The following is a 19,494-nucleotide window of genomic DNA, read 5'->3' on the forward strand; positions in this document are numbered from 1 at the left end:
ATGGTCTACCATATAATACCAAATGCGGGTTGGTGGCAGGTTTTTTTGATCATCAACAGACACGGGTTCAATTAACAATGCGACATCCCCCCCTCCCCCTACTAGCTCTCCCTTATTCTCTATACAGACAACAGCCCTATCACTCGTGTTGTTGTGTGTGTTCACTTTTTCTCATTTTTATTCTTCTATACTACACACACATAGGGGAATAGACAGAGAACATCACGATATGTAAGGGGGGGACAATGATACATTGGATCCATCCGGCAATGAACCAGACAGGCAAAGAAACTCTCCTGATGGATATCCATGCACCGTATACTATACTACATGTTCCACGTGCTTTTATTCTATTACACAAGGTATATATAGACTAGATAGTCTAGCAGCTATAAATGATACGCCGGAAGATAAAAATGGAATCCGATATAGATTCGCCCTATAGCTATAGCATATAGCTCAAATGCTCGTGGTTGTTTATTTCTATCTCTCTCCAGAAAGTTATTAAAAGCCATCGCCGGCGACATGTATATGGCCGCCAGTCGATCGTCCTGTGTGCTGTGAGGAGCAGGACCCAGCAGTCACGATGGATGTCGGTCGTCGGTCCCCAAACTTGATGAATTGTTAATAGACACAGCCGTGTGCAATTAGAATAATGAGCCAAGCCAGCAAATATGGAGAGAATCATATAAGGGCTATACTGGTAGAACTGTAGCTATATAGTCGGACATGTATATATACGTGCCTTTATGAAATGCAGAGCTGTAAAATAATCGTGGGGCAATGCGGTCGTGGTTCTTTCCATGTCTGTGCGACTTTTTCTTCTTTGCATAAACTGTTTAAGTCGTAATAGAAGAATCAAGTCTGAAAGAAGAAGAGGCAAATAGCTGCAAGAAGATATTCCATTCAAAGATAAAAAAGCGGCACACCATCGATCGTCATAATAACGCCACTTTGGTTTCGTAATCTGTAGAAAAGAAGATGATAAAGAGAAACGATGAGCGAGAATGAAAATGAAAGATATGTGGGTGGGCGGGATTGATGCCAATCGACTGGTAGGCCTATTATAGAAGATATGAGGCTGGGTGGCAACGCCATTTTTCTGATACATACATTTACAGCCCTGCCAATCTGCGGAGCATCGTCATCATCTATTATATAGCCGACAGCTATAAATCTATATCTAACATAACTCGACGGTATAAATCTTTGGGATTTTGGTCGCCAGCAGCAAGCAATAATATAAAAGTCGATATCAGAGATATAGGTTGATCCTTCATGATTACATCACCTAACGTGAATTAAGTTTGGCCAAAAAAAACGTAATATGCGTTACGCAAGAGCGTTCTAGCTCTTGTAGGCTATTTGTGACACGGAATTTCAGGTTACGGAACATTGCGGTATTGTCGAAAAGGCGTAGCCGTCCGCTATATAGAACTATACGCAACACTGAAATGACTGAACGACACGGCATGTGATGGTTATCTGCCGCCATAACGGCTACGTACTATGTTATTATCGTCGGCCGCATAAATGACGTCAGATCAGCACAGTCAATGTCAAGCGGCCCAATACGTGAACTTATATAATAAAATATGGGACGAGGTTAATAAAGTCCATTTTCTTAAATGAAAAAAAGGAGGAAAATGGCGATTTCGTGCAGAAATATCCGCAGTTTTTTGTTTTCTTCTTATATCCAACACGATCGCGTATTATCACATTTCCATTATTAATATTTTCTTTCGTTTGGTTTCGGGAAAAATCCGGAATTAGAATTGATACCAACATCATACGCCATCAAGTCACGTTTTCCATATGCATTACACATACTGTATAGTGCGGGAGCCATTGCTGGGCAGCAGTATTCCGTCATGCGACTGACAAGAAAAGTCTCGTGAGTCACGACCAAAGAAACAAAAACCCCCACCATTTCGCCCTTGGCATTTCTAATGAGAAATACTACTGCTAGAGCTAGAGCTCATCACCCCATACTGAGGTTTCGTGTCGTCGGAAATCCCTCCCTCTTTCGGATACAAAAGAATTGGATATAGAAATGTGTACTAGGCCATATCTCATTATTTATCCGTTTGCCATTGGGATATATGTATGTATATAGTGGGAATCAGTCTGGAATAACTGAAGCATCCCATAGATCATCAGCCAATAGAACACGTTCGTGTAATTATGACGTCACCCCCTCCTCTCGCTCCACAATCATCGATTCTTTGGCTTTTTTTTCTATAGACCATAGAACCCCACGGCCTTTTGTTTTTTTTTATTTGATGGATCGTCCGTTATAGAATTTTCGGGTCTGAGTCATATGCGAATGATTCATTCCTCCCCCCCATTTTTTTTCTTCTTTACCCCGGACGTTGTACTATATATTGTTACGTTATTGCGATATGTTTTAGATATTGGATGTTATACTGTAGAAGGGCGTGCCTGTGTGTATCGAAGTTATACTTTATGTATACTTTTAACCTTTTTCTTTTTTTCAAAAAGAACCCAGACGGATTTAATATATGATTCTTTTATCTTCCGGGGCTCGTTCCTTCTTCATTCATTACATATCCAACGCACGAACTTTTCGTGGGGGGGAGGCGAACATTTCATCGGACTGGCGTCGTCCCACACGTCGTCCCATATATACCCGTTTCTCTCTCTCTGTACATTATTTCTCTTTTTTTGTTATCCAACTTTTATATTCTTCTCTCTTGTCCCTTTTTATATTTTTATTTTTTCTCCTTATAAACGCCAGGAGCTGCTCCCACATAGAACTCGCGTGTCTGTATAGAATGGGAGAGAAAAAACTATAGTACTGTACTCCTTCTTCTTCTTCTTCTCTATATACTTTCATTTTCTTCGTCTTCTATATATCCAGTCTTCACTCCCCGTTTCCAATTGAATTGCTTCCTCTCTTCTTGCCAGCAGAGTACACTCCGTCTTGTTTCGTGATTCTTTTTTCCCTTTTTTATTTTCTCTTATTATTCTTTTGCTTTATATGCCCTCCCGCCCGACAAGACTTTTATTTGTTTGTTTTTGTCTCGAATCCCTTTTCCATCATCGTTCTCATCTTCTCTTCCTTCCGGCTTCCGGTGGAAAACAAAAAACCCAGAAATCGCTGCCGCATTTCTTCTTCTCGCCACACCGCAGGATGTTACACTTCCCGTTCAAACTGTTGGCCAAGAAGAATGATTTCGCACACACATATATATGAGCAAAACTTCTTTTAAAGATGTTTGTTTATTTTTTTTGATGGTCAGAAAACACAAATATAAATATTTTATGGATCTATATTATAGACTTTTGCTGCCGGGCTTATTCGTGTAACGTGGGCGGAGAGATTGGACCCGGGGAAACAACTCCATTTAATAAATGGAGGAAGCGTGTCTGTCCGGCAGCTCCATGTTCTCTAGCTCTCTCGTCCAACCGCCTCGGAGAACATGAAAACGCGCAGATTGAACGACATGATACACATGAACAGCAGGAAAGCAAAAAGGATACATAATACACAAGGCGGAAGCGCCGGTCCATCTGCTAGAGTAGACCGCCTATGATACAGCCTAATAGATCCGGACACATTTATAGACGAGGTTATAACCAATCGAATATGCCATTCACAAGAGCGAGCATCAAAAAATCCTTTACTGTGAATGACGCCCCGTTTTATAATAATAATAACCTTATAATATATAACCTATAACCTAATAAGATTTCCTTTGATAAAATATGAAATGGTGCGGTATCCAATCGAGAGTCAATCAGCCCTACGAAGGACATTTTTCAGCTGCCGAATAATCTTCTTTTTTTATTATTGATGATGCCATTTCCATATATTCATCAGTTTTCCATCAAATCATTCAACAATTTCGTTCGTCGTGATTTGCTAGGCTTCCCGGATGACCGGATTTTCCTCGCCACCAGTCGTATAACCATTCACGATCTCACGTTCTTATTCCATTCGTCACGACTGGAAAATGCTGGACAGCCAGCAGCAGCAACGTCGTCTCTATCTCTCTCGTCTGTCGCTATACGTCACGATCGATTTAGTTTCTTCTTTTTGTTCATTTCCTTCCGCTTTCACAGTGTATAGATCTGGGGCTGTATATACATGTCGCAATATAACGACACACTCTGTGACAGTTGGCATGACATACATGTAAAAAGGAAGAGAGCAGGCTGCAACAACTTCACTGATGCTGAGAGAGAAGCCCACAGGCTGCACATCATCAGTCCCTTGCGGCCCTGCTACTTCCACATCACCAATCCTCGGCTGCTCCTGCCTCCCGGCCCAGCGCATCTATTCCCGCACTATCAAACCGACAATGTAGAAATCCCGACATCATAGCAGTAGAACCCCCGGGTCGTCATCGCACTCAATTTCTTTATATTATTTGTTTCAAAGTGAAAACAGTTCATCAATAACCGATAAAAAGAAATTAACCTTTTATTTAAAAAAAATGAAATCAGAAGAATATGATGTGATTGAACGACGGAGATCTATCATCTGGGCTGATGTGCTGGTATATTATATATTTGATTCGATTCCCCCCCCCCCTGTCGAGATTGATACACGTCATCAAATGCATAAATCAGCTTTGTCGTTCGCCGCCATTCGCCGCTAAAATGTTGTGATCCAATTTTCTTTTTTTGCGCTTCGATATAATAAAAGAAACGAAGATTACACGAGCCAGTAAGCGCAGCGCAGCCCTATACATACTACGTATGTGTGTATTGTTGTAGTTCCGGTCGCTATGGAAACATCTCCCGAGATTGCCCCAAGAGTTGGAATCCCGCAGCGCAATCCTTGAATTCAACAACATCGCCAGAGTCTCATCTAAAAATCTACCGTAATAATAATACAGGCTCACCGAGGTGCTGTATTTATAGACAGACACGTGCGCAAAACTTGTGTTCAATAACCATCAAAGAGTCTGATGATGGCGTGTTTTATTTTCAACTATTCACGATGAGGCCAACGACCAAAGAATTTCATTTTTTTTCGTGGTATAAATGGCGGAGTGATGACTGCGGGATGTTTTTTGGCGGTCGACGACATCAATTATGCCACTGGTGGTACAGTAGTACTACTGCTGCACAATCAAAGCCCCTTTCTCTTTCCATCCGGCTGAGCAAAAGAGCAGACAATCGCAATCAGAAGCCAAAAAAAGAAGAAAATGAAAAAAGGGAAAACGGTCGTGATTTTCCTTTTGGGATGGAAAAATACTTTTGCCCGACCGCGCGCCACCAGTCGCCTTCACATGATCTTATGGAACGGGATGAAGGAATCAAAGAAAACAAAAACGAAAGGGAACGAGTCTTTTGATCCTGCGACTCGTCTTCCTTCGATCGTTGAAAGAAGAAATCCGCCAGCTCGATGGCATCTTAGCGCTCGCCCGCCGTCTTACGTGTGTGTGTGTGTCGGGAAAAATAATCGAATCGCATCGTAATTCGTTCAATGTTCGCCTTCGGCTCTCGACCGAAAGCGACCGGCAGAGACCACGACAGCTGAGGAAAAAAGAAAACGCTAGGATCTCGTGTAAGTTTCAACCCAGGGCAGAATCGCCGACGTTGCACACGTCGCTTTTTTCGTCCATCAGTGGAGCTAGCTAGAGGCTTTCGGAATGCCCGGTGAAAACGAATGACTGACCCTGATGCTGGCCTCTCACTTCCAATATAGCCATATCGACGGCTGGGCGGCGAACGTGCCCGCGTCCAATCACATTCACAACATGGGGGGTGGAAGGATGGGAGTGAATGATTGAACGCCAGCCAAAAAAGGAAAAATCTTCTTCTTCTCGGCTCTTTTGACGTCGTCGTCGTCTTCTCGCTCGTCGAGGTGAAATCGCCAAAAGGTCACACGATGCGCTCGTGTCGCTGACGACAGACACACACACACACATTTCATCGATAATGCACTTTGCAGCAGCCACACAAGAGAGATGGGAGAATAAGTTATGAGAATACAATACAGTTTTCAGGGTAGTCATGGTGACGTGCCAAAATGTCAACGGCAACAAGAGAAAATCAACACAAATCAACAGAAAATCAGTTGCACCACCACACCGCAGTCTCAGCAGGGATCGGAGGTCTTTTATTTGGTTGAAGTGTCGTGTATTTATGACCATGATAAGTAAAAATGAATAAGCACAGACTAAGTGTCATATCATCTACAAAAAAATGAATGTCATCCATCCTTTTTCAATTTGCTTTTTTGTTTTCCTTTTAGAACTTTTGTTTCTTCTTCTTATCCTTGTCTTAGTATCCCTGTGTTAAAATTGGGGCAGGGGAGGGTTTTTACTGTTTCATCATAGTTGAGATCAATACGTTCCTGGTGATGTTGGTCACACACGTCATAAATAGAATTATATTGGGTAATAATAATATTAATAATAATAATGCATACCATAGCACATCTAATTGAAAATATTCAAAGTTTACAGGACATCCTTTAACAGCGCGGGTCGACAGAGAAATTATAAAACGGACTTTCAAAATCAAATGAATCGATCAATTAAAAACGGGAATATTTCCAATTCTTTAGTGTGGCGAGACGGAATAGTGGGGAGTTTCAATGCATCGTGCTGTACATATTATTCTTGTTCTTCTTTGGAAAATATCTATATACGTCTGTGTGTGTGTGTGTGTTTACTGAAAAGAGATCAGAACCGAATAAACCAATAGGGAAAATCCAGGCTTATCGACGTTCAAAATGTGTTGGGTTTTTTCTTCCATGTGTGATGGGATTATAACTGGGTGGGGGGAGAATAACGAGTGGAGAATCGAGCCAAATAAAAATTGAACATCAAAATGCTCGGGCCACCATCACCGTCGATGAAACGAGAGCTGTTGACAGATTACCTGATTACCGCCAAGGACCCCGTCGATATAAGGCAGCGTCCTATTTAGTATGCCGTGATAAGAGTAGGAATAAAAAAGAAAATCAGAGTTATTACATAAGGAAACAAAACAACCTTCCTTTCTTGTTTTCCCTTCAAAGCCGGGAACTCCCCCCCCCCACTCCCCCAAAAAGAGGCCGACACGAAAGAGAAAACTTCTAAAACATCTCACAGGAGTGAGAGAGGCTATATAGTGGCAAGTAACCAAGTAAGTAACGTAATTACCTTCGTCATCAAAAGTTGCCAACGAGAGCCGATGAAGCTTGTTGGTCAGACACGAGTCAAGTAACCCGGTTTGCGCCGGGTTGGTTAGCGGGGCCATAACATCTGCCAGCGCAATCACAAGGAACGAGGGAGAGAACCAAACGCCCACGCAGCCAAAAATAAAAAAAGATCAGAAAAGATAAGGAAAAGAAAAATCATTTGAGAGTCTCCGACATAAAAGTGTACTAGTTGGGAAATCTTCATCTCTGAGATGAGATGGAGTCAAAGATAGATAGAGCGGTTTAAGTTGGTATAGTCGATCAATCTCGTTAGGTGACTCACCGTCTAGATCCTGTTCTCCATGGATACCTCCATCAATTTCGTCGCTGGAAGCGTTGGCAGCCGCGGTCGAATTCCTCCTCTGCCTGTTGGTGTAGTAGGCTATCAAAGCGTTCACCATGACGGCCTGTGGAAAAGGACGCAAATAGAACATTGTTTCCATACCGCACGACTTGTTCAGCGCAAATAGATTTTTCTGACCTGCTTCGAAAATATCTGAATGACGCAAGTGTCATTGCCATCGCGAGGGCTGGACGGCGGAGAGGCAAACTGGAGAAAAATGCAGGGAAAGCAATCTGGATCGTCCAGGCGATACGGCAATGCGCAATCCCAAATGAATTCGCCATACTTTAAACCGAGTAGGACAGTCTGTCCAAGATAAAAAGAAAACAAAAAATAAAGGTGTGAAGTTTAGGCTGTATCATGCCGTGATGTTCAAAATGTTTTATACCCCTTCGTGCGGTTCAATCAAATACACTCCCACCGAGCTGACGGCCACCTGGATTTCGAGGTCACCCGAGGTGAACCATGACGACATTCGAGAGGTGCGCCGTTCTTCGATTTGACCGCAGAAAAACGCAGCCCTGATTTTTTTAATAATAGCAAACATAATTTATAAAGGAAAGAGTTATAATGAGAATAATAAAATGTGCTCACCCGTAATAGGGTCTTGCCCAACAGCGTTTCAAATAATTCAGCATCAATCTCTGACTGGGAATGTTGTTAGGAAGTTTTTTGAGCTGCTCGACTATCAAAGATTCAGGTGCAGTTTTGTCTGGTCGCTGCAATTTGGACAGCGGCCAAACTAGAGACCATGGGGTTGACTTGACACACGCGTAGGATGGAAGGTAATCTCGCAATCGGCTCCTATTAGTGGCAACAAAAGCCGTTTATGTTTAGGGTCTTATTAGAAAGGAATGAAAATGTACAGCTTAGTTCTTTTATTAGTTGTACCTGAAGAACATTGGTGTGTGTTGTTGGGGAATAAAATTGCCCAAATTGATTCTGGCCACAAGGCTACCAAGGAGAAAGGTTTCGGGGAGGTCACAAGGATAACGCCCGACTAGAACATGGTGTTTAGCCTCGCAGTAGAGCAATTCAATTATCCCAGAGTCTCGTAGTCGCATTTCATCACTTCTGTGGTAGAACGCGTTCCGCCTTAAATGCAGAGTGGGCTCAGGTAACGTTGAATTTCCGTCGTATTTGGTAAATTTCTTGACTAGCTGCGCCCATTCGGCGTAAATCTTGATGGGTTTGTGATGGGGTTTCAGCTGCACTTCTACAGGTCACAAGTAGGCGAACGTTAGAAGAAAACCGTAAAGGTGTTAAAAATCCTTTTTCTTTACCTAATTCTGGTGATATCATCCACAAAGCAAATACATTCATAGCGAATGGAGGTAACCTTAATTCTTCAGTCTCTATCAATGTTTTCAAAATTGTTGCAGAGTTGGTGTTGACACCATGTTCAACATCAACACAGACACAGGTTCCATTGCTCAGGAAAACACACACTGTAGAAAAACAAAAACAAAGTGAAAATACAGTGATTGTTATCAATTTAGAAACCAAGTTGGATTCACTTACATTGACCGTTAGGAATCCGGGGAGGAGAGAGTTTATCTGACATAGCCGCACCAGTTGCAGACATTGCACGATTCATGACATGACTTGATAGAGTTGATACAGAGGCAATACTAGACATTTCTGACTGATCTTTCTCATTCAACAAAATAGGATAGTTCCTTATGTCTTCTTGGCTTGAAATATTCTGGGTGTTGTAAGCACTGCTTGGGAACTTTTGCTTTGTGTACTCCACAGGAATGACTTTAACAAAACTGTGGTGCTGTGAATCTCCATAACACTCTTTCGGACTTTCAGAGCCTGATGCAGTTTCATTTATATTGTATCCACTGATGGCCATCAATTTGATCACCTTGAAAGTGTTACAAATACGTAATTCAAAAGTTCTGATCTAAATAAATTTATAGATTATATCTTACGTCGTTAGAGTGTACAGAATCAAAGTCGGTTGAAGAGTTATGTAGTTTGGTGTGATTACCAACTAAACCTCGATTGTCCATGATAGACGAGGTGGACTAAGAACGAAAGTTTCGTTACATGCACGAAACTCATCGAAGATATCTAAAGGTAACGTTGATTTTTAAATGCATTGAAAAACGGATTCATTGAACTAGATTTGACAGGCAAGAGCCAAAACTGTCAAAACCGATATTGACTTTTAGTGGGGCAATGGAATTCACCGCCATCTATGAGTCGACTTAAAAGCTCAATTGAAGCTCAATTTGAAATTCAAACCAGATGAGGACAAAAACCCAGAATCACATTACTCTGATAGATTTTTAGAATTTAAAAAATCTTTATTAATTACATTGAGTTTAGTGAAAGCACAGGAACAGGGGCACTTTATTCACTTCCGTTTTCATTTGAGTCCAAAATATCAAATGTGGTTTGCTAAGTGTAATAGTGCAACGCATTCCTTCCACCTTGAATGAAGCTATTTAATATTTAAATTTAATATTTAAATCAATGCTGGCATCCCGTTCCGGTTTGCGAGGTTCCCGTAGGAAATAATGTCAATTAAAAATTTAAAAAAGCAAAAGTAAAGTAATAATAATTTTCAATACACAATAATCAACCTGGTATAGCATCCATAATCTAGACGCTATTCTCTTTAGAGCTATTTTGAATCATTCAAGGTTATTTACATGGACAAGTTCAACACGGGCGTTCAAAGCGTTGTCATTGACAACCATTTCCCTGATCCGACGTCACAAAAAATCTTTACGTCAAATGAAAGAACACAAAAAAAATTTAAAGCAAAAAAAAAAAAAAAAAAAAAACAGTTATGACTGCACAGCCCATAAAAATTCGTTGGGCAGTCACAAGCCATTCAGTAAAAAGCTCATAACACCGGGCGGTCCTCGGTAGACATTTGGTTTTTATAAATGATGACGTGGGAGTTGTAATGCTACCACTAGACACTAGTCCTATATACTTGTCTATTACTACTACAACGACTGGGGCGAGCCAATTCGGATGGATGGGGGTTAAAACTAACAGGCGTGAAATTGACTGGCCTCGCCGTGTGTGGGTGATATGCAAATAAAACACATCCGGTTATAAGAGAGAGAGACCAACGATGGTCCATAAAAAGGATCGGGGTCCGGTAATGACAACAACAATTGAAGGGAAATCTGATTCGGCATTTGAGAAACGTTTCCAACGACATCTACCAAGCGGCCGGAGAAATTTTATTGCAAGACAAACGCTTCCGGTGCGGAAGACAATAACATTCAAGCTGGATTATTAGAGATTTTTAAATTTCATTGTCAAGTAGTCCACTCCGGAGGATACCTCCGGTGACGCTCGCAGTGGTGAGGAACCGGTGCGAGCACCACATCCTCAACTCAACTGGTAGAGGATCACACGGGAGCTTCCCAATTTATTGCTACGCCAGGCCTGACCCTGACCCTGAGCCTGACCTTGACCCTGACCCTTGCGACCACGCAAATCAGTTTAAATTAGTAAGAGTGTAGCGACTGAGTATTAAACCATTCGAGGTTCACCTAACGTTGGCGTCTCTGCTTCACTAATTACAATTAAAAACTCTAGTGACGCTTTCTCCATATGAGATCTTGTTATGCCAAATTGCGCACGAACTTGTGATCGATCAAGTTCATTAATTGAAATATTTGATTGTGGTTTACGCAAGCAAACAAAAGCAAAAAAATAACCAAAAACAAAATTTCGCGGGGACGTGAGAGATTTTTGATATTGCCATCAACTGGCCAAACGACGACAGAGCTCTACATCGCAATGAAACTGATTGAAAATGGATCAAATTGATGCTGTGATTAACGTAAAATGACGGAGACCGTGACGCAACTGAAACTTGTGAATATTAAATATTTCAGTTGTGTTCGACTCTCGTTAGATGTCAAAGACCACATATTTACATTGCTTAACCTGGGGGCATGGTGGCTTTCGGCAATCAAAAATAATTAATAGAAGAAGAATTAAGAATCGCTGGAGTGCTCCAAAACTTGTGATTCATTCAAGTATGAGCGATTCCGTAAAATGAACATTTTTAATGCATAGGAGGTGAAGTGCGACCAGTTAAAATTTGTTATCGTTCTTTTCATCGAATGAACATTACAGTTAGAATAAACCCGACTTTTTCGTCGGCCGACATTGCATTAACGATATATTCTAATTCCCTCAATTGTATTTGTTGATTTTAGACTTGACATACATTCATATCACGATACATATTTCCAAAATCTAATTGCCATTTGAATTCTAAATGAATTCAAGGGTGGTCAACTGAAATTGCATATTTTTGTATCCGAATGAACTGTGACACATGATCTAAACTGGTTTCGCTACCATAATTATAATATATACCATTCGAATTCAACCGATGATGAAAGTTGTGCAATTGAACTATAAGTGTAATTGTACATATTTGATTTAAACGATTAAATTTCACAATAGGTTGTGAAGCGTACAATCTATCACAATGTTCATTACAAAAAATTTGACGTTTTTATTATTAAGTGTTCATGCAATCGAACAAATGGAAATTTTTTAAAAACGACGCCATCCCAAGCCCTGTGTTACTCGACATTCTGCTGCCTTCCGCGCCCAAGAAAAAACCATTTTCAAATCGATTTTTGTAAATTCAACTACTTTTTCATTTCATACGATCTTGTTTCAATTCATTTTTTTAAAATAAGGCAATCAGTCAATCATAACAAAACTGTGACGACCACCAAGTGAGAAACAATAATTTAAGTTTCGTGATCCGATTGCAAACATTTACAGATTTGAGATTTTTTAAATTGACTGAACTGTGCCCGCCGTTGTCTGCAATTGATTTATATTTCCCGCCTAACGTTTCGACTTGTGATTCATTCAGGTAATGGCGCTCCCGCAAAATGAACATTTCCAAGGCATTGGCGGTGAAGTGCTACCAGTTAAAATATTTCGTGATCTTTTCCCGTCGACTGAACTTAGCAGTTAGAATACACCTTGTTCGTCGCCCAGAGTGAATGAAATGTTCTCAATTCCTTTTTCACTTTTAATGATTTATACTTCACTTGTATTCGAATAAGATACCAAAAACTAAATGCAATCTATTTTTAATATTGCTATCGACTGGTCAAACGACGAAAGAGCTCTACATCGCAATTTAAATGTGATTAAAACTGGATCATATTGATGGCCGTGATCAGCGGGAAATGACGGAGATCGTGACGCAACTGAAACTTTTGAATATTCGTAATTTCAGTTGTGTTCGACTCTCGCTAGATGGCGAAAACCACATTTACATTGCTGACCTGTGGGCATGGTGGCTTACGGCAAACAGACAAAAAATTTATAGGAGAAGAATTAAGAATTGCTGTAGTCCAAAACTTGTGATTCATTCAAGTATAGGTGATTCCGCAAAATGAACATTTTCAAGGCATAGGTGGTGAAGTACGACCAGTTAAATTTTTAATCGTCCTTTTCATCGAATGAACTTTACAGATAGAATACACCTGACTTTTTCGTCGGCCAACGTAGCGTTAATGATATTTTCTTAATTCCTCTGTAGAACTTTTCATTGTAAGACTTTTCATACATTTGGGAACTTAACCTAACTTCATTTGCCTCCTGAACTCTCTCAGGGTATAAGGGAGGCAATTAGCATTTCAGTATGTAACACCCGAATGTACTGTGACTCACACTAAACTGGAATCGCTACCAGAATTATAATTAATACCGTTCGAATTCAATCGATGATGAAAGTTATACAATAAAACTGTAAGCATAGTTGTACATTCTTGATTAATACGATTGAAATTCAGCACAATAGGTTGTGTAGCGTACATTCTATCACAATGTTCATTACAAAAAATTGTGTTAATTATTAAGTGTTTATGCAATCGAACAAATGGAATTTTTTTAAACTACGCCATCCCAAGCCCAGTGTTCCTCGACATTCTGCTGCCTTCCGCGCCCAAGAAAAAACCATTTTCAACTCGATATATGTTAATTCAGCTACTTTTTCATTTCAAACGATACTTGTTTCCATTTTTTTTTTTTTTTTAATAAGGTAATGATAGCAAAATTGATGGCCGTGATCAGCGGAAAATAATGGAGATCGTGACGCGACTGAAACTTTTGAATATTTGCAATTTCAGTTGTGTTCGACTCTCGCTAGATGTCGAAAACCACATTATTTACATTGATTGACCTGGGGGTACTTGGGTGTGCTTTGGCCTTTGGGCAATTTAAAAAAAAAATTGTAGTAGAAGAATTAAGAATCCCCAGAGTAATTCTCCTCTCCAAAACTTGTGATTCATTCAAGTATGGGCGATTCCGCAAAATGAACATTTTCAATGCACAGGCGGTGAATCATAGTGACTGAATCACGTCAAGTTAAATTATTTCGCCATCGTTTCCGTTATATAAAATTGGCAGTAGGGATGTACCCGCCTCTTTCGTCGGCCAGTGAAATGGTATTGATAGGTTCAAATTACGAATTAATTTTAGTGAGTTTATAAATAAAGAATAATACCACATTGATTGCATATCACTCGTACCAAACCAATGGTGAAAGTCGCGTATTTTGAACCAACGGAACAGTTACATGTGCTTGACAAGAACAATTAAATTACACACCAGATTCTACAGCACAAAATCTTTAAAAACGCTCATTATAAAAATTGTGACGCTTTTAAATTCAATGTTTCATGCAATCGGGAACACTTAAAATTACGCCATCCAAGCCCAGTCTCTTAATACATTCTGTTGTCCGCGCCCAAGAAAGATCATTTCTCAACTCGATTTTTATACATTCACCTACTTTTCCATTTGATATGATGCTTCTTTCTTATTCATTTTTTAAAAATAAGGCAATGAAAGCAAAATTGTGACGACAACCAAGAGAGAAACAATATTTGAAGTTTCGTAGTCCGATTCCAAACATTTGTAAATTTGAGATTTTAAATTGACTGAACTGTGCGGGGCTTTGTCTGTAATTGATTTATATTTCCTGCCTAACGTTTCGACTTGTGATTCTTTCAGGTACTGGCGCTTACGCAAAATGGACATCTTCAAGGCATTGGCGGTGAATTGCTCCCAGTTAAAATATTTCTTGATCGTTTCCCGTCGACTGAACTGAGAATACACCCGACTTTTTCGTCGACCAAAGTATAGCGTGAATGAAAATTCTAATTCCTTTTTCATTTTTAATGATTTATACTCGGATTTATACTTCACTTGTATTCGGGTAAGATACCAAAAACCAAATGCAACCTATTTTTAATATTCCTATCGACTGGCCAAACGACGACAGAGCTCTACATCGCAATTTAAATTATTAAACCTGGATCATATTGATGGCTGTGATCAGCGGAAAATGACGGAGAACAGCGCTGTCACTGAAGACCTTTCATTGGGTTGTAAAGTAACGAACGACGAACAAAGAATTTAAAGTGTTTAGATATGTTAACTGCCATTCTCTATCGGAAGATAACCGTGATTGAAATCAGTCCCTAACAAAGTAAAACAAATTGTCGCTCTTACATTACCAGTGACGAAGCTGATATATATATAATCAAACAAGCAATTGGAAATAATTGACGTGTGCCATTATAGTTGACACCAGCAGGTGTGACGAAAAATCTGCCGTAATGCTCGTTTGAAAAATTTCAAGCATTCATAATTTAATGGAAGCGTTGGTGCAAAAAAGAACGTTCTCAATCCAAGTAATTACAAGAAACTTGTAAAAATAAACTGCAATAATCACCGATTAAAAAGAAAAATATTTACAGTGAATAGAATGAGCTATAGACTATAACTGGTATAGTTACAGCTTGACGCTATTTACATTCGAGCTATTTTGAATAATTCAAGCTTCTTTAGATGATCTATAAATTTATAGACCATGCTTCTTTACATGGACATGTTCAACACGGGAGCTCAGAGCGTTGTCATGGACAACCATATCACTGATCCAACATGGTGACAAAGAAAACTCTAGACATCAAAGATGGAAAAAACAACACACTGAAAGAAAAAAAGAAAGCGAAATAAAGTGTTTGACTGCACAGTCCATATAAAATCCGTTGGCATTCACAAGCCATTCAGTAATCGTCGCACTCTCTTTTTAGCTTAAGTTACAGCAAAATTTATTATTTTCATAAGCAATATGAAATAAAAAATAATTAGTTATAGTTACAAATAAATCTATAAACAGTTAGAACAAACCAAACCACAACACCCACCAACCCTTGCACCAACCCCCACCCCCTCTTACGCTCCGTTTTTCGTTTAAGTTATTTTGATATTTTTACTTGAAATAGTATACTAATTAAAATTAATATATATCGAAATCAATTAAAAAATATAGAAACAATCAAAAGTTATGTCAAACATTAGGGGTGCGACTTAGGTGTGGCGGGGCCTCTAGGCCGCTAGAGCCAGATAGATGCCAGTTAACTTTTACTTTTGGTCGCTAGAGCCTAGATGCCAGTTTCTACGCGCCCAGTTCAAACCGTTTATCTTTTTCGAGGCGCGCAGTTCAAACCCTTTTCCATTTTTTTCTACGCGCGCAGTTCAAAATTCCAAAAAGCCATCTATTGGCGAAATTTGAACTAATCCTCCCGTATGCCAAAAAACCTGTACAGAATCCCTACGGGAAATTTAATAAATCAAATAAACAAACACTTGATGTTCTTCACTCTTCAGCTTGTTGTACTCACCATGTCCGTGTTTTGTATGGCTTACCTCGTTGGGTGCATTGACAATTTTCTATTGCTCTTCAAAAAACAAAGCTTTAATGAGAGAATTTCCATATTCATTTTACCACTCGTGACTATCCTATGACTATACTCTCTCGAGACGATCGTCTTTGCAAAAGTTTGGTCATTCTTACTTTCCTAACCTCATCCTTTAGCCACTTTTTCTGTTTTGCGGGAAACGATATGGACCACGACGCATTAGTATTTAAATAAATCCGTATCTAGAAAATATTATTTCCTTTTCTAGATACTGGGACACAAGAGAAAGTAAAATTCGAAAGCTGCAGTTGGCGACCGTTATCAATCGGATCCTTTGCTGCTTGCGCGAGTTTCCCAGCTCGAGGACCGACCTGCTTTGATTGTTTTGAAACCTGTTTTTAATCTAGAAAAACAAAAATCATGACTTGTGGTGGAAAGTAATGGAATTCGAATGCTGGAATTCCCACTTTTGCAGGGGAATATCGGAGAATATCATTTGGATTTTTCCATTATCCCCCGCCCCTGCCCGCCCGGACCTCAGCGCCTCACACGGTCTTTTACGGAATTTATATTTGTTGCGTCTCAAAGGCAACAGTCTGGCAACAGCGTGGAAAAATAACAATCAGTGCATTAGTAGAAAAGAAGCAAGGGAAAGGAAAGTTGTTGTTTGAAAATCTAACGTATGCGCTGCATCCGGAATTCGTCAAGTAGAAGTGATATTCTTTTGATAGCCATTGACTGCTGCACATGACGAAATTTTAATGCTCATTCAATTAAGTAGTTTTATCAGCAAGGACGCCCTGTGATTTATGTGGTGTCTGTGTATTCAGAGATAGAGAAGCACAGGAAATGGAGACAAACATTTCATTGTCTCATCTGAAAGAGCCTGAATTCTTTCCAGAATGCTGGAAGACGATGATGTCAGGTGAGTTGATAAGTTTTCTTGTTCTGAAAATTAACATTAAATTCATTTTTTCCCTCCAGGAGTTGTAGTTTTTGTTGATGTCAGAACAGGTTCAGACAATCGATCAAAAAGTGTTGCTAAAGAAATGGAAAGGCTGGGTGCTACAGTTGTACTACACTTTTCAAAGAAAGTTACTCACATGATATTTAAAGATGGCTCAAAACCAATCTATGATAAAGCAAGAACTCTAGGAATCCCCATTGTGTCTTATTTATGGGTTGTTGCGTGTAAAGATAAAGGTGAAATGGTTCCAACTCAAGACTATGCAGCAATAAATTCCCAGGATTATGACTCAGAATTCTTCAAATGGAGGGTATGAATACTGTTTCTTTCTTTTTAAGGATTGGTTTCTCTAAACTTTTTCTCACACAGAAAGTAAAATCAATGCAACCTAAAGATCTCGAAGAAGAACTACAAATGGCAGAAAAGAGAATCGACAGGCGAAACAAACAAAAAATGAGACAAAGTTTGGCTATTTCTGGTTCAAAAAAGGAGGAACCTTATTTTCCTTATACACCCATCACTGAAAAAAAATCTATAATTGATAGATTGATAGAGAGTTCTCCTGCCTGTCAAGAAAGGTAAAACCACAATCAAACAGTTTAATTAATTGCTTAAATCTAAATTTTTATTATTTAAATTTGTAGAATTCATCAAGATCTGGCCTCTGGAAAATCCTATGAAGATGTTTTTAAACTGAATGAGAAAGAAGAAGATGATTTCGACACCTTTTTTGACACTCCATTAATGCTGAAATTTATTAGCAAGTATGTGATCACATTTTGTGTTTAATTCTTTTAACAAAATTAACCTAAAGTTTTTTTATGTTCAAAGGAATTATTTTTCTCCTTCGGATCCAACGCCTTCTTCCGTCAGCAAAATACTGGCTAATGTCCGTCTGACCTCGGCGTCAACCGCCACGACTCCTAGTATGAGTGATGTCAGTAAAAAGGAAGAAGTTAGTTCTTGGATAACGCCTTCTGATGAAGCGATTCTCGCGACTTCTCGTTCCCCCTTGGGTCCGATCAATACCGAACCAACAAAAAGTAAACGTAAGTCGTGCTCCATTTTGTCTTCCGTCGCCAAAAAGAGAAAAGAAACCACCGAGGACGACATCGGAGAAAATCTTCCTCGTAGGAAGCTCTTCCGGCCCAAAAAGTTGCTTCTTCCACAAGATCCCGTGGTGGCTTTAACTCCCGACGAAAGCCCCAAAGCACGTAGAGATCATCCGTGTTTCTCACAAGTCGGTACTCAACATCTTAAAAGTCAAAATATCCCTAATATTGTGAACGTTGGACTGAGCCATCCAAATGAATCACCTCTACGCCGCGATAGCTTAGCTGATTTCAAACTTCCATCTCCGAAAAAACAGAATGATAAAAAACCGACGATCTCTACACTGGTTTGCACCAGTGTACCCTCAGAGTAAGAGACTAGTTTTATTTATGTCAAAACTTAAACTTAATTGATATTTTTTAATTTAACAGATCAAAGAAAATGGTGGAGGAAGCCATCGAACAAATGAAGAGATTCAAGTTAGGTGGAGTAGTAGACGATTCCACCAGCCATGTGGTTTGCGGAGATTCACGCAGAACCTTGAATGTTATGCACGGGATTGCGCGTGGTCTAAAAATCGTATCACTAAAATGGGTACGCGCTTTTAATTGGTCTATTATCGAACACATTTGGTTCTGGAACATTTATTCATTGTTAATGATATATTTTCTATTATTAGTTAACTGATTCCATGGCTAAGGGAAAATTTCTGAACGAAGACGACTACCCAGTGGCCAGATTTTCTGCCGCCGCCTCACTTCACCGTCAAAAGAAGAATTTTCTCTTCTGGGAATACGAGGCCATTTTCGTCAGCTCAAAGTCTGTGGTTCCATCCCGAGATCTCTGCGATATGATCAAATGCGTTGGTGGAAACTTGACGACTGTTTCGAAGAAGGCCTCCATCGTCGTCGGCCAGTTGAAGCCGGGGGCCAACGTACCCTGCGTAACTGGCACGTGGATATTAGACTGTATCGAAGAAGGTGTGACCTTACCCCTGACTAAATATTTTATGAGTGCATCCATGTAAATTCTTGTAATCTGTGACGAATGATTTTACTTGTGCTGTTTTCGAACCCTTTTCAGAAAGCTAGATATATGCAAATATAACGAAAATTCGAGTTGATCTGTCGTTATTGTTTCCAACAGTCAAGGTCAAATACTCTATCTGTAGGCTACCCCTCCCCATAGAACGTTTTTGATTTTTGGAGGGGGGCCTTCGGCGATTTGTGTGTTGTCAAGGGGG

The 19,494-nt window shown here is 39.8% G+C and overlaps 2 protein-coding genes across 4 annotated transcripts; one reads left to right on the forward strand and one right to left on the reverse strand.

Annotated features, from left to right (window-relative positions):
- Nucleotides 1–6,102: 6,102 nt before the first annotated feature.
- Nucleotides 6,103–9,702, reverse strand: LOC124192144 (putative FERM domain-containing protein FRMD8P1). 2 transcript variants are annotated; one of them, XR_006873593.1, is made up of 11 exons: nt 9,443–9,702; nt 9,027–9,375; nt 8,789–8,953; nt 8,397–8,721; nt 8,100–8,309; nt 7,894–8,026; nt 7,644–7,811; nt 7,446–7,569; nt 7,125–7,226; nt 6,407–6,901; nt 6,103–6,331 (listed from the first exon to the last, which is right to left on the reverse strand). XR_006873593.1 is itself a non-coding variant. In XM_046585321.1 (10 exons), the coding sequence occupies exons 1-10, from the start codon at nt 9,521–9,523 to the stop codon at nt 6,858–6,860; spliced, it is 1,701 nt and encodes a 566-aa protein (XP_046441277.1). In that variant the 5' UTR covers nt 9,524–9,702; the 3' UTR covers nt 6,103–6,857. The 2 variants fall into 2 exon arrangements, 1 of the variants encoding a protein (XP_046441277.1); XM_046585321.1 differs by having other exon boundaries at nt 6,103–6,901.
- A 7,135-nt stretch (nt 9,703–16,837) lies between these two features.
- LOC124192030 (microcephalin-like) lies at nt 16,838–19,374 on the forward strand. 2 transcript variants are annotated; one of them, XM_046585171.1, is made up of 8 exons: nt 16,844–16,944; nt 17,013–17,156; nt 17,216–17,508; nt 17,568–17,776; nt 17,843–17,962; nt 18,030–18,620; nt 18,683–18,845; nt 18,931–19,374. In XM_046585171.1, the coding sequence occupies exons 1-8, from the start codon at nt 16,914–16,916 to the stop codon at nt 19,276–19,278; spliced, it is 1,899 nt and encodes a 632-aa protein (XP_046441127.1). In that variant the 5' UTR covers nt 16,844–16,913; the 3' UTR covers nt 19,279–19,374. The 2 variants fall into 2 exon arrangements, with proteins under 2 accessions (XP_046441128.1, XP_046441127.1); XM_046585172.1 differs by having other exon boundaries at nt 16,838–17,156.
- The last annotated feature ends 120 nt before the right edge of the window (nt 19,375–19,494 follow it).

The sequence above is a fragment of the Daphnia pulex genome, chromosome 4 (genome assembly GCF_021134715.1).
Source record: "Daphnia pulex isolate KAP4 chromosome 4, ASM2113471v1".
In the NCBI taxonomy this organism is placed as follows: Eukaryota; Metazoa; Arthropoda; class Branchiopoda; order Diplostraca; family Daphniidae; genus Daphnia; species Daphnia pulex.